The sequence below is a fragment of the Gossypium hirsutum genome, chromosome D05 (assembly GCF_007990345.1).
Source record: "Gossypium hirsutum isolate 1008001.06 chromosome D05, Gossypium_hirsutum_v2.1, whole genome shotgun sequence".
Classification (NCBI taxonomy): domain Eukaryota; kingdom Viridiplantae; phylum Streptophyta; class Magnoliopsida; order Malvales; family Malvaceae; genus Gossypium; species Gossypium hirsutum.
Window position 1 is genome coordinate 10,818,376 of NC_053441.1, and position 18,123 is coordinate 10,836,498.

General features: G+C 34.0%; 3 protein-coding genes across 16 annotated transcripts; 2 read left to right on the forward strand and 1 right to left on the reverse strand.

Moving 5' to 3' along the window:
• Positions 1 to 1,941: 1,941 nt before the first annotated feature.
• LOC121217700 (acyl-protein thioesterase 2) lies at positions 1,942 to 5,965 on the forward strand. Its single transcript, XM_041093678.1, has 9 exons — positions 1,942 to 2,693; positions 2,859 to 2,973; positions 4,019 to 4,055; positions 4,268 to 4,337; positions 4,437 to 4,541; positions 4,923 to 5,073; positions 5,184 to 5,266; positions 5,402 to 5,495; positions 5,592 to 5,965. Exons 1-9 carry the CDS (start codon positions 2,663 to 2,665, stop codon positions 5,674 to 5,676), a joined length of 771 nt encoding a protein of 256 aa, XP_040949612.1. The 5' UTR covers positions 1,942 to 2,662; the 3' UTR covers positions 5,677 to 5,965.
• A 3,931-nt stretch (positions 5,966 to 9,896) lies between these two features.
• Positions 9,897 to 11,992, reverse strand: LOC107906477 (uncharacterized). 12 transcript variants are annotated; one of them, XM_041093686.1, is made up of 5 exons: positions 11,840 to 11,991; positions 11,363 to 11,425; positions 11,141 to 11,261; positions 10,169 to 11,008; positions 9,897 to 10,071 (listed from the first exon to the last, which is right to left on the reverse strand). In XM_041093686.1, exons 3-4 carry the CDS (start codon positions 11,159 to 11,161, stop codon positions 10,205 to 10,207), a joined length of 825 nt encoding a protein of 274 aa, XP_040949620.1. In that variant the 5' UTR covers positions 11,162 to 11,261; positions 11,363 to 11,425; positions 11,840 to 11,991; the 3' UTR covers positions 9,897 to 10,071; positions 10,169 to 10,204. The 12 variants fall into 12 exon arrangements, with proteins under 12 accessions (XP_040949620.1, XP_040949617.1, XP_040949613.1 ...); XM_041093683.1 differs by having other exon boundaries at positions 11,141 to 11,267; XM_041093679.1 differs by having other exon boundaries at positions 11,141 to 11,425; positions 11,840 to 11,992.
• An 829-nt stretch (positions 11,993 to 12,821) lies between these two features.
• Positions 12,822 to 18,065, forward strand: LOC107906478 (WD repeat-containing protein 43). Of its 3 annotated transcripts, none has more exons than XM_016833476.2 (12): positions 12,822 to 13,054; positions 13,965 to 14,069; positions 14,161 to 14,276; positions 14,504 to 14,658; positions 14,740 to 14,828; positions 14,910 to 15,441; positions 15,575 to 15,655; positions 16,258 to 16,508; positions 16,592 to 16,674; positions 16,964 to 17,075; positions 17,195 to 17,269; positions 17,359 to 18,065. In XM_016833476.2, exons 1-12 carry the CDS (start codon positions 12,965 to 12,967, stop codon positions 17,545 to 17,547), a joined length of 1,878 nt encoding a protein of 625 aa, XP_016688965.2. In that variant the 5' UTR covers positions 12,822 to 12,964; the 3' UTR covers positions 17,548 to 18,065. The 3 variants fall into 3 exon arrangements, with proteins under 3 accessions (XP_016688965.2, XP_040949622.1, XP_040949621.1); XM_041093688.1 differs by having other exon boundaries at positions 12,830 to 13,013; XM_041093687.1 differs by lacking the exon at positions 12,822 to 13,054 and adding an exon at positions 13,488 to 13,508.
• Positions 18,066 to 18,123: the final 58 nt, after the last annotated feature.

Here is an 18,123-nt window from a genome sequence, read left to right on the forward strand (position 1 = left end):
AAAGATAAAAAAGAACCCATACATATGATATGTCAATCTCCTATTTAATTTTAGGAACTAATTCTATATCTTAGTTCACATGCGAGGAATATCGTGTTGGGGTCGAGATAAATTCACAAAATTTTTGGAGGCAAAGTTAAAAACTGTTGTGTTAAAAGAGATTAAATTGAATTATTAATCTATAATAGGGCCAAAAATATAATTTCATTTAACAAAGAGGCTAAAGTGACTTAATTGCAAAATTATTCTTTTAGAGGTACCAAATGTGCAGCTTTTCCATTTGTCTGCCCCTGACTGCTCCCAACTTTGATTTTTGGAAAAATGTTGGTACCCTTCAATCACTAATCTTTTAACCTATATTCACTAATTAAATTATTAAGGACAAAAAGAACCCTAAACCTTCTATAAATTCTATATCTTTCCTAACTGTTGTGGAGCTAGCTCAGTCCATGCTTACATGAGAACCAGCTTTTTGACCTAGATTTGGGTGAGTGTTGGATATACGGGGCGAACCGAAAGCTGGCAGACAAGGGCTTTGGGCCCTCTTCGATAAAATAGAGAATTTTTGTTTTTAGCCCCTTTTAGAAATTAATAATTTAGTTTAGTCCTTTTAGCATGATCTTTTTATTTTTATTTTTATCCTGTCCCTGATAAAAGATTCCTACCTTTTGCCCTTGTATATATATATGAAATTTCTTCCCCCAAGTTTTATCCAGCTTTGCAATAGTACTACTTTAAGTTTTCTCATTTCTGTTTTTCCTTGCATCTAAAATGCAAAAACTATGAATATGGTTACAAACATATAATATGTATATTTATGTACAACTGTTTTCTCCCATTTATATGAATATAAATGGCTTGAAATGACAAAAAAAGGGAAAAAGAAAAAAAAGAATAGTATGTTGTTTAAATAGCTTTATACAAACAAGTTACTCCAAATAAAGCCCCTTTCTTTGTTCTCTCACACACACACACACATATATATATGTATGTGTGTGTGTGATGTTAAAACCATTGGTTTTCCCAGATTTCAAATCAAATAATAAACAAGCTAGCTTTATCCGATACCTATAAACATCAGGTAAGCGGACTTTTTATATTAGTAATAAATTAGGCAACACACAGAGGTAGTGCCAACAGCATATGTTGTTTATCACTCATAATAACCTAAAGAATGAATGAACTAAACTCAAAAGATTAAGCATCATTCCAATGTGAGTGCGTGTAATATGTATATATACTTGATATTGATGCTTGCTCCAAATGAGTGTTTGGTAGCAAGTAGGGGTAAAGGAGTTGACAATGAAAAAGTTGGGCCTCATATTTTTTTAGACAACATGGGGAAAAAATTACTGAAAAGTTGACCTATAAGGTAATGAGATGTGAGCATTCAGCACCATAAACCAATTGTCCCTTGCCATGTCAGCAATATGTTCCCCTTTAGTCAAACCAGTTAAATATAGAGTTTGCATGTGTGTCGTGACATTAGTTGGATTGGATGAAATCCACCAAACCTAAATTTCTTTGGAGGTTGCATTTTGTTAGGTACAAAAGTGATGGAACAACACGGGTTCAGAGACAACATTGATATGAATGAATATGAGACCAGTTAAATAGTGGGTCTGCAACTCTGCAATTTTCAATGGTATTAGTAATAGTAAATAGGCTTTTTAGCAGCTATGTTGCTTCCAGCGTAGCAAATAAATAACAAATCCTTTTGTTTTAAAAGTCAATATATTCATGTTAACCTTTGCATAAATATGAAGGAAAACAAAACTTTTATGGTGGGAACTGAGCAAACCAAAAATCAAGGTGGCAAGCAGAAAAGGAAGATAGAGGATCACATGCTTTTCTTTTCTTGCTGTCTCTTCCACAAACAAATTGAGGTTGGTAGACTTTACAATACTAATATATATAGAGAGAGAGAGAGAGGGAGAAAGAGAGAACAAAAAAGCAAACTTTACAAAATATATACGAAAAATCCCCCTCAAAAAAAGAGAATGTAATTAGTTTATACATATTTCTGTACGCATGTATACATGTGTATGTATCTAGTCATGAGTCATGGAACCTTTCAGTATATTTCCCATTATACCATGAATTTGAACGGATGTATGGAAGTTGAAATCTTTCTAAGTTTTTATTCTTAATGGTTATCAATCAAATCATCAAAGAATTCATAAACAAATGATTGAAAGAAAAGATTTATCTTTTTATTTTTTTTTCAAATTTTGATTATTCTTTTTATTGTTTTCAGTAATATTCTGTTGAGTTGTTGCAGGGGATTTTGCTTTATTGTATGGCCACTGCCCACAAGCATAGATTCTCTCTATATTGCAAATCTCTATTAAGGGGTTGGATGATGGAGTGCTGGCGCTCTGTTCTGCTTGGATTCTCTCTACTATTGAAAAGATCATTTGCTTTTGTCCTTGCCTTCCTTTTCAAGGATGCCCTTCCCTTCGCTCCTTTTTGAGTTTTCTAGGCAATTTTTAGGCTGAGTTTGTAGCCAGCTGCACTCAATATTCACCTGTTTTATTCCATTTTCACATTGCCCCTCCTGCTTATAAATAGGCAATACCCCTTCTGGGTTTTCTTCATTGTGTCACCTCATACTTTGGCCTGCTCTTTACTGCATTCTCACAAGTACTAGGAAAACAAAAACATGAGTTATTCATATCAGACCGTCGGCTCCGGTTTGCTGCTTTCTTTGTGTTTACTCCTTTTTCTCATTGCATTAATTTCTGTCAGATATATATAGGGATTGATGATGCCTTTTAATTATTGGATTCATTTATAAGTTCTCAAATTAATGTTTTATCTTCTTTGAACTTAACCTTTTATGGGTGCGATTTTTTTAGGTAGTGGAACTGCTAGAAAGACATTTGACTTTGGAAGGACGCATGTTGTTCGACCAAAAGGAAAACACCAGGCAACTATAGTCTGGCTTCATGGCCTTGGCGACAATGGTTCTAGGTATTATTGCTTCTCTTTTATCCTCTCATTATTCAGTTGCTGTATTGCCTTTTTGATTATCAAATAAACCCATCTTTGGATTTACAAAACTCCTGCATTTGTCACTTGGTTTACTACAAACAATCTGCTGAAGAAGCATGATATGTGTCCTTTAGTATCAAGTTCATATCCATATGGGACAACCAGGGTGTCAATCACTTTTTCTATAAAATTCATTCATTGAATCGAGACCATCCCATCCCAAACATGAGAACCATATACAGACATACAGTTTTGTGCCATCCTTTTGAATTTAAGCAAAAATCCTGTATCAGAAGATTGGACTTTCTGAATCATTAAAGAAGAAAAGTTGTTTGAGAATGTCAGCATGATTTATTTATAAGGGGCCATATCATGCTATGCTTTTCACTGTAGAGTTGTTATGCTTTCTTTTCATTGTACTATTAAATGGAATAAGTTGGATGGAGATTGGAGAAAGCAGTGCAGCTGTGAAATAATAATATTCATTATATTATTCTTCTTTATTTGTCTCATCTGAGTGTTAAGCTCAATTTGGGAAAGCCTCTAGATGTGAAAATGAGTATATTCCATGTTCATAGATGCTGGACCACAAATTTAACTTGATTTTCTCATGCCAAATTAACAAAATGTTATTTATCTTTTTGGCAAAGGATGTTCATGTTTGTTTATTATTATTTGTGTTTCTAGAACTCTTTTTTACTTAATCCCACAGCAATAAAGCACAAATTCCAGATTCAAGGTAAAACAGGTTTTTATCACTAACTTTTTACTCTTTATCACCTTGCATGGACAAGAGTGGCAAATTTGCAGCTATTTTGCCTTTGGGATGCTTACTGCCCTCATATTATGATCTCATCCCAGTATTTGAGAAAGTTTTTATTTCCTTATTTTCTTTTTCAAAAAAAAAAAAAATAGAGAAGCTTTATCTCCTGTTGCATTTTCATGTGTAGCTGAGAATAGAGCACAGAAAGTCAATTAGAAAACTAGCATTTTTATCCTAATCTTTCTTCCTGTTGCGTTGCAGCTGGTCCCAGATTTTGGAAAGCCTTCCTCTACCAAATGTAAGGATGCTTTCATAAATTAAAAATGATACTTTCTGATACACATATTGCTTCTCTGTTACTTTGATTCAGTTATGAATGTTGTGGATTTGAAGCATATATCTAGAAAGTTCTCGCAGAGTCATTTCTGTACCTGTAACCGTATCTATGTCAGACATGAATAGTTCAAGAGAAATAATTCTTATATATTTCTCTTGATTCTATTGTTTCAGATAAAATGGATTTGCCCCACCGCTCCTACTCGTCCTGTGGCCATTCTAGGGGGATTTCCTTGCACTGCATGTAAGTTTATTTTTGGTTCTTTTAATCTGGTTTTGAAATAAGCACTATTTTGTAATGCTTGCCACTGATATAATAATTTTTTTTAATTGCTTGCATCAGGGTTTGATGCTGGTGAGCTTTCAGAAGATGGTCCGGATGATTGGGAAGGTTTAGATGCTTCAGCGGCACATATTGCAAACTTCTTGTCAACAGAGCCATCTGATGGTATTTCGAAGGCTTTATTTTTGTTATCAACAAAAAGATGTATCCTACAAGATTCTAACACAAATTTCTTTCAACAATAAACTAAACAAGATGCTTTAAATTGAACTTCAAATCAATACCTGCAAATGAAGTAGCAGTTTAATTTTTACCCCTTTTTCAGTTCTTAATTTTTGAATAAAGTTTAGACTTGAGTTAGAAATAAACATTTACTACTGATGGAATATGCTATCTTTTGCACTATTTATCCTCCTCCCCAGATTGTAGTCTTTTGGTCTTTGTCTCATCGTCTAATGTTTCATTTCGTTAACTGTATAGAATATTAAGCCGATATATAAATTGATGTTTTAAATTCTTACCATCATGTCAACTTTGTTATGACAGTTAAGGTCGGTATCGGAGGCTTTAGTATGGGTGCTGCAATGGCCCTCTACTCTGCAACCGCTTGTGCTCTTGGAAGGTATGGAAATGGCAACCCATACCCCATCAGCCTAAGGGCAGTTGTTGGACTAAGTGGATGGCTTCCAGGTTCAAGGTATGGCATCTTTCAGGATTACTTTTCTCAAGAAGTCACTTGTAAACTATTTCATGTCATGTTTTCTACTTCTTTGACATGCAAGCATGAGTTAGCTATTTGCTTGGCAGGGGCTTAAGGAACAAAATAGAAGTATCCAGTGAAGCCGCAAGGCGTGCTGCATCCTTGCCAATTTTGCTTAGCCATGGAACCTGTAAGTGTCTTATGTCTCGTTTAAGCAAATATTGCAACCTACTTCATCTCACAGTTCAAAGGCTTTGCGGACAAGCATTAACTTTCTCCGTACTATGTTTAACATGATCTGATCCTCCTATAATATCTATTGAAGGTGATGATGTTGTCCCTTACAAGAATGGAGAAAAATGTGCCCAATCATTGAGTATAGCAGGATTCCGAAACCTCACTTTTAAAACCTATGAAGGGTAACTGCATATGTTTCTGCAATAACAGTAATTACAGCTCATTGCTAATTGACAAACCATGCATGATCTGAAGTATTGGTTGATTTGGGTGTTCAGGATTGGGCATTACACAGTCCCTATAGAGATGGATGAGGTCTGCAATTGGCTAACAGCAAGGCTGGGGCTTGAGGGATCTCGTTAACTGTAGCACGGCACCGGTTTATAGTAGAAGCTAATGGAAGAAGAACAGAAGAGGGAAACAATAATGTTGGAGAAAGAGAGATAAAACTATATATGTATAAATAAGGTAGTTTAACAAAATTGGTTGCTGGGGTATATGGTATTGTTGAAATAGCCCTCTTTATATCCCTTTTTTGTCTCTTGTTTCTTTTTTTTTTTTTGCTGTGCTGAAAATAAAGTTTTGAATGCGTTCACAGCAATTTGGTATGGGTTATAATGTGAAATGTGAAATTAGTGGCATCCATTTTCTATTTCCATATCCAGAAACTTCAACTCTCGATTATGATATATACATGTTTGTTGTAGCAAAACTATGGGACTTTCACTTATATCTCACAGAACAAGTCCAATACTTGGAAAGGAAAAGAAGAAACAGAACAACAACTAGCCAGCAAGCATCAAACATCGACCTCTCCTTTCATGTGAATCCCTCAAAATTGTAAGACAAGACAACTGATGGTCGCCTTCTTTATCTTTGGGCTTTACCAAATTTACCAATAATGTTTCTCCTAATGTACTTAAAAAGTTACTTTTCTTTTTTGCCTTTTTTCCTTCATTGTTCTGGAAGGCCATTGATGCAGCTCTTAATGAAGATCAGACAAGCTGAGCTTTAATTCTTAGCTTTGCGTTTCAATGGGGATTCACTGATTTTATAATCCATGTGACAGTTATATGGGAAATTTGGTGGCACCCTAAACCTCACCATACACTTCAATAAATAAAAAAATTAAAAACAAAAGAAAATGAACATTTCCTTCTCCCTATTTCATGTACGTGATATTGGACATCATGGTCGTGCTTGTTTCGGTGGAAATATTAAATAAAAAAATAAAAAATCTTGTCAAACTTTTTACTGTTTGTTTGTGTAAAATAAATTTCATCAAACTATAATGTTTTTCAAGTCAAAGAAAAATACTTGTCGTGTTCAGACAGTGTCTTACAAACTCCTAACCTTAAACCATTTCACCATTTCTTTCCAGCTCGTATGAAAATGTCATCACTGATGTCTCTCTGTGTTCAACGGCGGTATCCTCAGGCTCTGGTCATTGTATGTGTTTTTTATTTTCCTTTCAAATATAAGAGTTTCCTTGGTACAAAATTGAAAAGAAAAAAGAAAGTAAAAGGAGCAAAACTAGAATATATATATATTTCATTAATGTGCTTAGTACGAAATATGTAAAAGTTAAATTTATTATTTCGTAAAGTTGAGCAATGTGAGAACAAAAAAATTGTAAATTTCAAATTAAAATACAACTCTCTCATTTTATTTTTGTTTTTATGCATTATCATTAAATATCTCATTTTTTTTTCTTTGCTCTTGCTTTTGGTTTTTGCCAATTATAATCCTATTTTTTCACTCCCTTATTCATCATCTTTCTTATTTTCTTTTCTCTATCAAGCAAGATCTTTTATTTTGCATCCTATTATTCAACTTTTTTTACGCAATCAAACACATCGTAATGGTTCTGCTTTGTTTCTTTTTCTTGTTTTCTTAGTGCTTGTTTGCTAAGAAAAAAAATTTATGATGTGATAAGGTGGCTTTGGAACAAAAAAGATTCACAATTATTTTTATATTATATGATTTTGATTATGTCATGCCTATTTTTTTATTTCAAAAATAGCTTTAAAAAATTTATATATATATTTTTAATATTTTACTATACCCTATAATATAATGTACCAAATAATTTTTCACGTTATAATTAGTATTGTATTTATGTTCTTGAAGTGATATTTGTCAAAAGCAAAGAATGAGAAACACTTAATAAGTTGTTTTTTTATTATTTGAAAGTTCATTTCATTTCATTTCATAAAAAAAGAGTATAAGTAAAGCACGAATAAAATTTTCACACAGGCAAAGGTTAATAGAGTCACAAACCCTATTATAAATACTAAAGAAAGTGATCGAGCACCTCGGTCTCATACCAGACAAAACCTCGAAAGGCAAGTAAATTAAATTTTTATGACGAAAAAAAGAACTTTTATCGCTTGAAACAAGCCTCCTTACCTAAATTGAAAATAAAAAAGACTTGAAACAAGCAATTTTCTCAACAACACAAACTTAACTTTCAATCATAATGTGATGAGTTCCTATATAGTTCATTGCTCCTCTATGGTGAAAACATCTTTGACTTAAAATAATAGATGCAACGAAACCTAAACAAAATTGAATTCACGAGTAGACTTGATAAACCATAAGTCACTCAAGATTTAGAAAAAAACAAGTCACCACGAGACCTAAGCGTTATGATAAACACTGCATGACACAATGACCCAAACCTTAGTAAAAAAAAACTAATTATTTTGATGGCTTGTCCTTTCCTAACAGAAAAAATTGGACGAAATCGAGCATGGGAACAAAACTAGAGCCGGTAAGCAAGCTGATGGCTAGCTAGTTGTTCAACAGCCATAGAGTTGGCCACACAACAACCAAAAACTGAAGACTTGATAAATCAAAACATAGCCATTTAAGCTCTGCTATTGAAGAATGGAGCGAACTGGTGACCTAAATGGAGAGACTGCGAAGTGGGTAGTGTACAGAAGAATAGGCAGTGGTTGGTTGGAACAACAAAGCGTTGGCGTGTGAGAGACCGAATGGAAAATATCGAAGAAAAATTAAAGGGACCTTCTCAAAAGAAAAAGTTGGAATTTAAGGGAACCAAGAAAGATTACGGACCACACGATTAACAAAGGCAATACAAGAGTGAAAGAGCTCTTGTTGGTTGCTAAACTTAGACTGAAGAAACGGCTAACGCCAATGATAAAGGTCTTCCTTAAGAGTGCAAAACGAGAGAGAAAAGTAGGAGTTTAAGATAAAAAAAGATGAAAAAAGACGTTGGTAAAGAGTCACACTACGCTGAGGAAAATCTCAATAAATTTTGTCGGGCTTTTGAATTTGCATAGTGATATTGCTTATGGAGTTCTATACAAGGATAGAAACGTAAATTAGCATAAGGTAAAACAGATGGATCAACTCCACGCTCAAGATGATGTTATCGTTAATTGAAATGAAATATTAATGCCTACATCCTTGCTATTGTTTTACCCAATGTGGATAGTCAAGTCTATTATAATAGAATACTTTACTTTTACAGTAATATAAGTTTTTATTTTAATTCTTTTATTCAGTTATATTTATTTTAATTCCTGAACTTAAAAAATATAAAAATTTATTAAAACAACATTTATGACTATCATCAATTAAAATTAAAATTAAAATTTTAATAACATAATACAATATCAGAATGTCACAATATTTTAATAATTAGATTATGGTTAAACAAATTAGATCACTAGTTATCGGTTCAACCATTAGATCAATAATAATTAAATAAATAATTAAAAATTCACAATTCTTTTAATACATTAAACCAATTCAACTCGTTCAACCATTGATTTTTACCTGATTTTTACCAATTTCTGATTCAATCGATTCAACCCTTTATTCAAACCAGAATATAGATTGATTAGAAAATTCAATCAGTTCAATTGACCCATCCAATCATGATCACATATTAAACTTTGATGGAATCCAAATTCAATAACCAAAATGAATATAGATGTCAAGTTCAAATATCAAAATGAACTTAAAAAAATACTAGTACAAAAGTGAATCTAGTTGCAAAAGTTTTTTTAAATCTTTCTATTCAAGTAAACCAAGTGCTAAAAATTCAAATGAAAGAAATGTTGGTTTATTAATATTCATCACCCTAAAATCTTTAAAAAGAATAACTAACTTGCAGCACCTATGATACTTAACGCTTCAGCTGCATTTTACGAGTAAATGCCATTCCATACAACATCACAGGTAAAAGGATAACTAAAGCAATTAAGAGTCATCACAGATTTGATACAGATAAACATACTATCAGAAATCTTTTTTTGAAAAAAAGAAATAAAACCAATAAAATGGTTTCATAACATCCATTTCTGGAACAAATATTGAATTTTGATAAAATAAAATAAATTTATGTTAATGCTAAATTTTGTTAAGTTTTTCCATGTTTGTTTCACTCAAAATAATTTCTTAAGTAAAAAGAAATGTTTTACACAAAATCATCCATCAAAAGCACTAGAAAATGAAGAAAATAAATTCATTTCTGAAAATTGCTTCCAACAACATTATAAACAATCCCCACACTGCAAAAAATCATAACTTATAAATCATAATGGAGGATAAAGTTTTTGCAAAAGCACATGATATTTCAAAAAAGAAATTGATGTTTCAAACATTAAACATTGTTTCTGTGATTAAAAAGAAAAAAGAAAAGGGATAACAATGGCTTATCTTCCTACTTCCAAGTCTGACATTTAATAGACCTAAACACTGACACTGACCTCCTGCTTTTATTTCCACCTGCAAAAAGAAAAAAAGGCATGAAAATGAACAAGGACATACGAGAAAGCTAAGAAACAACAGTTAACATTGAACCGGAGCATAAAATCCTTTGTACCTGAGACTGGAAGAACCATTAGACAATGTGCTCCAATCACTGCCCATCATTGAACGTGGACCATCTAGGTGTTCGCCATCGCAATCCACCTTGACCACGATGAGTTCGGTCAGCTTGCAAACTCTGACGCCTGCCTTGGGGAATTCTGTCAGATGGCGAATTGCGATTCCTCCAATGGAGAATTCCCTGTGAGCCACGATGTCTACCTGGAACTCTCTCTTCTGGTGTAGGATTGTTGCGGTGGCCAAAGAGTGCTCTGTCTGGTGTGGAACTATTATTCTCCCTTGTACCATGATCAGACTCTCGATCATACCTGAACCTCCTATTCCCTGGTCTCCTCCTAAATCTATCATGTTCGTTATTTCTTGAATCACTAATGAACTCAAGTGCAAGTGTCAAGTATGCAAGATTTATTGTCAACCACGAACGAAAATCCTCAAGATCTGAAATGCTTTCTCCATTACTTTCTTCCCTAGCAACTGGTTGGATTGAACTCAGCATATCCTCATAATCCCTTTCACGCTCCAACCTAGACCAATCACGCTGTCGTTCTGGATCAACTTCAGTTGGCCGGACCAAAGGATGAGCAGACCTAGCATGCTTCCTGAGTTCACCGTAAGTCCCAGTGAAATCGCATGTCTCTGAAGAACAACTCCTGGGTTTGGAGTTCATAAACTCACGTGCAGCTTCTACCACGCTCCAGCCATAAATCTCTCCTCGACAAAGAGGGCAAAGAAGCTTTGGCTGCTTATCACTACCAGCCTCGGTTTGCTGATCAAAAAAAGGCGGTGGATTCCTCCAACCATCAGAAGTAGAGGTCAAGTTTCCCAAAGGAATTTCCTGCAACATAGCAGTGGAAGGAGACGACACCGATGACTTACAAAACTGATCAAGACAATTTGAATGGCGGTAGCTTGTATTGCACATAAAAGGGTGACAACCCTTTTCAAAGGAAGAACACCGCAAAAGTACCGCATTATGTGGGTGTTCCATGCAAATAGGACACCTTGCATCCTCCCACTCTTTAACATCCTCAAGTCCAAATTCTAGTTCCAAAGGATCCTCATGTTGGCATTGTTTGGCATCCCTGCCCCTGGAACTACATGGGTAAGGAGAGACCCTAGAGCGTTCAAAAAAAAAGGAACCAACCCTTCTATCCTTTGGCATTTTTTTTCTGAAACTTTAAAAAATTACCAGTAACAATTATCTTAAAAATCTGCCTTTTTTCAACACCTCTATACGGCACTCTTTGAATCCCTAGGATAATAATATTCAATTTATGAGATTGAAATTCATGTGTGAATAAGTTACAAATATGAAAATATGCATCAATTGCATCGCTTCAACCATTTCCAAATTTCGTATGACATTTATTATAAATTAAGCATGAAAATAACAAGTCAAAAACAAAAATTCAAGCACATTAAAACAAATCCAGATTCAGTTATGATCATATAAGACAAATAAATTAAATTTTATCCGAAAAGAAAGAAATCAAACCAAAAAGATTAATCAAGAACAGAATTATTCCCTTAGGTTAACAAAAAAAAAAGAGACAGAAGTAAATTAATCATAAACCCAGATGCAGTTTGGATGAAATCTAAAGGAATCCAAAGGGTTAATCGTTAAAATTAAGATGAAATTAGACGATTGCTTAAGGTTCGAACGTACCAGAGATTTCTGGAAACAGGAGATTGGAATTTTATTTGAAGGCAGCGTTTCGATGGAAAATAAATTAATTAAAGGAAAATAGTGTATGAGAGATGAGAGAGAGAGAGAGAGAGCGAGAGAGGTCTTTTAAGAAGCAACAACAGGTAGCCACCTTCTTGTTGGAGAGAGACAACTGAAAGTACTTAAAAGTCCCAACCCAAAGATAATGTTTGGTGGGCATTTTTGGTATTACGTTTTCGAATTCAACTTTGATTAAATTAGCAGTTTTCCTTAACGTTGCAAAAAACCTTTTATCATCTCAACTTAAATTCTTAATATTTATTATTTTTAAATTTAAATAAAAACCCTATTTAATAAGAGTCGGGTAAGACCGGCCCATATGTAGTGCGTACATAAATTTATTATTATTAGTTAGTAAATTATAGTTAAGTTTTGAATTTTCATCATTTAATTAAAAAATTACAATTTAATCATTAAACTATTTAAAACTTTTTTATTTAAGTCATTTGGCTATTAAGATTTTCTTTTAAAGTTTTGCTAGTACACTCCAAGCGAGGATTCGACGATCAGTATGTTGGATCAATACCAATTGACGAGTAGAAGAACATATTTTAGATTTAAGTCAATTTGACGATCAATGTCAAAGATCAGAGAAAAAAATTATTTGATTTTTGGTTTACAAATTAATGATGTCCAAAATTATTTTATTAAAAAAATGAATTATAAAAAAGAAGGGGAAAATTAGTTTTCAATTGGTGTAGATAGTTCGAACAAAGAAAGACATATAATATTAATTTTAATAGCCCAATGATATAAATGAAAACCAAAATAAAATCTTACTCATAATTTAGTAACTAATTGTGTAATTTATCCTAATTTAAATATAAAACCCTTTTTAAGAATAGAGTTGGATCGGGTACAACCGGCCCATAGTGTAGTGTGTGTACCCTAAACCCGAAGTCCAAAACGCAAAAACCCTCGTTCTCCCGTAGCTTTTTTTTGTTGTTGTTTTACTTCTTCCTCATCACGTCTGCTGCAGCCTGCACCGAATACTGCAGAAATTTAGAGTTCCTTCTTGTTTTAATCTCAAAGAAAGAATAAAGGAGTTTGGGTTTGGTTCTGTAAATGGGAAAGCAGAAAGTGAAACCCCTCCTTACATGTTTCACTCAAGAAGGTGATTATCTCGCCATTTTGTCTCCGGATGGAACTGTTAAAGTAATTCTCTTGTTTCCCCCTATCAACTTTTTCTTATTTAGGTTGTCGATATCTCATAGTGTTTGTTTTTTTCTTTTTCTTTTTTGGAGTTCTTTTATTGATATTTTATTTCCTTTTTTTTTTCCCTTCCTCATGCAAAATGCAAGAGTATAAATTTTTAGTTTGTATAAAGAAGTACCGCTACCTATGTTTGTTCAATGCTTATGATAAGGTGGTTGGTTTAAGGGCTAATCCTATATTGGAAATGTTGTTGTGAAGATCAGTTGTGATTAGTGGTAGGTACTGAGACAAATAAACATGCACAAGGAATCAAGCACTACTTTTAAAATCTGTTCAAAAGTGTTGCGTGGTGAAAAGTAGTTTCCCTCGTTGAAATGTTACTCTGCGAATATGTACATTTGTCTTGATTAGTTGCAAGAGATATTAAGCAAATGTTCAAACCTGTGAAATGAAGGTTGTTGTTTCAATTCACTGAATCATGAGTGGTTAATCTAGATTATGATATTTGCTGAGGAATGGTGGTTGTTTCTTATCAACAATAGCCATTTGAGTTCTCTCATGTAGAAGCTATCTCAAGGGGTTATGGCCTCAGTTAATAAAGGTCAAATGAAGTGTGATAAGATGCTGGTTGCTTTTTTTTAATTGATAGCAACATCACCGTAGGGTAGTTAATGGAAATTGTGAACATGTTTGCTTGTAACTTGATCATTGTTGTACTATGTAATTTACTTGGGATTACAATTCTTATTGCTTAAATGTTTTCTTTGCCATTTTGGTTTCATACTGAAGATTCTGCATTGTTTCAGTCTCTCTCTGGGGGTGTAAATCTTTTCCAGTGCCACCTGATAGAAAGCATTACATAAGTATTATTTTCCTCTTATATTGGCGAAAATTCATTGAACTTTTGCAGATTTGGAGCACAAGTACTGGGAGTTTATTGGCGGAGTGGAAGCAGTCAGATGGCAACCTTCCTAATAGTTATTCCTGTATGGCTTGCAGTTTTATCCCAAAGAAGGTAGCCCCAGATTCTCTTGAGAGCTTTCTAATGTTCCATGCCTTTTCAGTTTTTTAATCATTCTTCTATTGTTTCTGTATCGATAATTTAGCATAAAAAGGGGCGTGGAACTTGCTTACTTGCTATTGGATTAAATGAAGGGGACATCTGGATTATTGATGTCTTAGCTGGTGACAAGAAGTGGTCATCTACTGGTTATTATCCTAGGTATGATGATAAATTTGTTAAGAATTATTGTTGCCAAAGTGGTTGGAGTTTCATCATTTCCATCTGATTGCACCTTGTGTCTATCTTTGTTTATGGTGAAATTTGGTCCCTTTTCTTCTTTATTCTTTTACATGATTTTGAGTGAACACACTAAGCATGTGAAATTTCTTCATGGTTATCTTTTTCTAGTGGATAGTTTAGCTGATATTGAGCCATTATTTGTCCAGTGGAATTGCAGGTCTTTCATTCAGAAATAAAGGTCATAGTCTGTATGTCATTGGAAGTAATGGAAAGGCATCTGAAATAAACTCAGAAAATGGAGATTTGATAAGGGAGTTCAAAGCTTCCAAAAGGTCCATCACTTCTTTGACATTTTCACAAGGTCAGTAAGTTATGAAATGTCTACTGCTCTATTAACTCACTTTCTGTTCCTTGTTAATTATTTTTTCAATATGCTTTTCAGATGGGAAGTATTTGGCTTTGGCCAATGGTAAGCTTCGTGTCTCCAGCCTGGAAAACGGGAAAGAGCTTCTAAAGTCTCCTAATGATTTGGTGAGTTACTTGTCTGACATCTTTAGTGATTTTCCTTGTATGCTTGAGGCATTGATGGTTTTCATTAATTTGTTATCACAGGATCCTGTGCAATATATAAGTATATCCAATGATGCCAAGACAATTGTTACATCAGGGTTTGGGGAGACAAATCTTCAAGTCTGGAGTTGTGATTTGAGTTCCAAAACTCTGAGTGGTGGCTCTGTTATTTCAATGCCTCGCCCTCCGTTAGCTTTTGAATGTAAGAATAGTGGTAGTGACGAAGATGGTTCTGTGATCTTGGCACTTTCGGAGTCTGGTATTGCTTATGTTTGGAATTTGGACACCGTTTCCCAGGATGATGTTGAACCAACGAAGATTACTGTCAAACTTGATAAAGCAGAGGGAGACCAGCAGAAGAGTGCAGGCTCAAGGAAAAGTCGTATTCCTGTTATCTCTGCTAGATTACATGCTACAGGCATGGACCAACAGGTTGTTGCCCTTATTGCTTATGGTCCATTAGATTCTCCACAGTTTAGTCTTGTGAATGTTAGCAAAGCAGGGGAGAATATTGTTATAAATGCTGTGGATCAGACTGAAACTATTCAAGAAAATGGGACATCTTTGTTAAAAGGTGGGAAATTTGTTTTCTAAAATGCCTTTTATAATAATCCATGGTTCTGCAACTTTGCTTATTTCTTAAAGAAAAAATCCCAATCTTTTATTTTGAATAGTCAAACTTTATATGCAATTATTTTGAATGGCAGTTGATCCAAATGGAAAACCAAATAAAAAAAGAGCTGCTCCTGATCCAGACCTTGCTACGACAAGAAGCACGAATGATACTGGTGAGGGTTGATACATATTTCTGGATAAGAATCTGTTTTCTTAAATTGAATGGCTTTTTCTTTTTTTATTACTTTTTTCTCCAAAGTATCTGTTTCTTTGTCCTAATGGTTTTTGGATAAGAATCAAATCATACAAACCTCATGCGCTGCCTCCCCTTCTCCTGTTCTGTCATAGGACTTAATGACTCCAAAATGTTTCTTCCCTTCAAACAATAATTTCTATAGAACTTAGCATTTCAATTTTGTGCATGTATGTCGTATGCTTGATGTATCAATGTTTATAATAAAACCCTTGGCTAGGAAGAATGAAATATTAAAATATGATGTTTGCTATTCTTTCTTATCTCTTTGTATCATGTACTACATGGTTTTGATTTTGCTATTCATATTGTATCTTAATTCTATTGATAGAGTAACATGTCTTCTGAGGAAGCATCTTGTGTATGTCAAATGAGGCGATACCAAGAACACAGTATAACATACCGCATTATCGGTGTAAATATGATACTTGATTTAATGCATATCATATCTCTATAATAGTTGTTAAAACAAGCACTTTTTTCTTTATCTTGAGATTTATTTTACTTGTGATTTTGGAATAGGTCACGGAGAGAATGTTGATGGAGTTCTCGTCAATGATGATCCGAGTGAGCCTACCATGGCTGAGAAACTTGCAAGTTTAAATTTAATAGAAAATGGAAAAAATGAAACCAATGAAAACCAAGAAAGAAAAGAACCCTCTACTCATGGTAAGCCTCCCATCGCGGATTCAGTTATGGTTCTGCTTAAGCAGGCACTCCGTGCTGACGATCATGCACTTCTGTTAGATTGCTTATACACTCAAGATGAGAAGGTCAGCTCATACTGACTAGTCTTTTGTTGACGGAAGTTTATGTATAACAGCAACGCTAATATGAAAACTTTGTTCTTTCACAGGTTATTGCAAATTCAGTCTCCCAATTAAATCCATCTGATGTTCTCAAGCTTTTACAATCTCTTGTATCTATAACTCAATCAAGGTAATGTTTTATATGTTTGACCAACCATGAATTACTTTGAAGACATTTGTACTCTTCCTTTTTCCTTACTGTTGTAATTGTATGTAAAGTCGATTCACTTACTACTGATCCTGGACAAAACAGTGATGTTAACAAAGTCTATTCACTCTCTGGTGGCTCATTGCTTTTCTTTTCAGTTTTTTTTTTCCCTTTTCTGGCCCACTGCTTATTGTTAGATAGCATAGTTCTCTTGATTTTCATTTATAACTTCTGCTGAAATTTTATACATAATATTTCTAAATCAACACAGGGGTGCAGTATTGGCATGTGCGCTTCCTTGGATAAAAAGTTTACTTCTTCATCACGCTAGTGGAATTATGTCCCAGGAATCCTCTCTTCTTGCTCTGAACTCTTTGTATCAGGTCAGATGGGGTTATAATTATGGATTGTTCTTTTTAAAAACATATATATTTACATCTTTTATTGGCCTACTTCAATCATATTACTAATATTCATAATGTGAATGCTTGTTTTTATGCAGCTTATTGAATCTAGAGTCTCAACTTTTGAATCAGCTCTTCAAATATCAAGTTGCTTAGACTTCCTTTATGCAGGGGTATGTGTTATGTTAAGGTTTGTGGTGATCGGAATTATGCGTTAATTTTTTAGGACTTATGTTCTTGTTGTTTGCGATTTTGATGACAGGTTGTTGAGGATGAGTTTGTTGAGAATGCTGCAATTCCAGTAATATTTGAGGACACGGATGAAAGTGATGAAGAGGAACCGGAAGATGCAATGGAAACTGATGATCAAGAGAACGAAGATGGGGAAGCACTTGATGAAGCATCTGATGGGGTTAGTGATTTTGAAGGGATTGATGATATGAGTGACTGAGTAGTAACGATTGGTTGGTGTTCATTCTGTTGAAAGCTCATAAAGTGATCTGATAACCATTGAAAGAAGAAGAAAAGCAATGAGTTTCACAGACCATAACCTTGTTTCTCACCGGAAAATACACTGCATACTGATTTAAGGAAAAGCAAACGGGAGACATCCCACAAACAAATTCGGAGTTTAAATTTTGCTCATTCATGTTTTACACCAGGAAGCACACGTACTCGTAGGAGAGGAAGATTTGATGCCAACTTTCAGGTACTGTTGCTATAACCGGGATTCTTTGATGGAAGTTGTTCCTTTCTCGAACAAATACCGAAAATCCCATTGTCCTTTTCAATTTTAGTATCTCTCCAGAATTTGCAATTTTCATCATATTTGCAGGAATGTAATAGTAAAACTTTCTCTAAACCCTTTTTTTTGGTACTATTTATGAGCATGTATTGTTCTTTAACATGATTTCATTTGCATAAGAAAAGTGACATCTTAAGAGCTTTGAGAGCTTGGATTTGCTTCAATTAGTGTTAAATTCTTTTTGGTGCACACTTTACATAAAGAATGAAAGTATAATGTCTT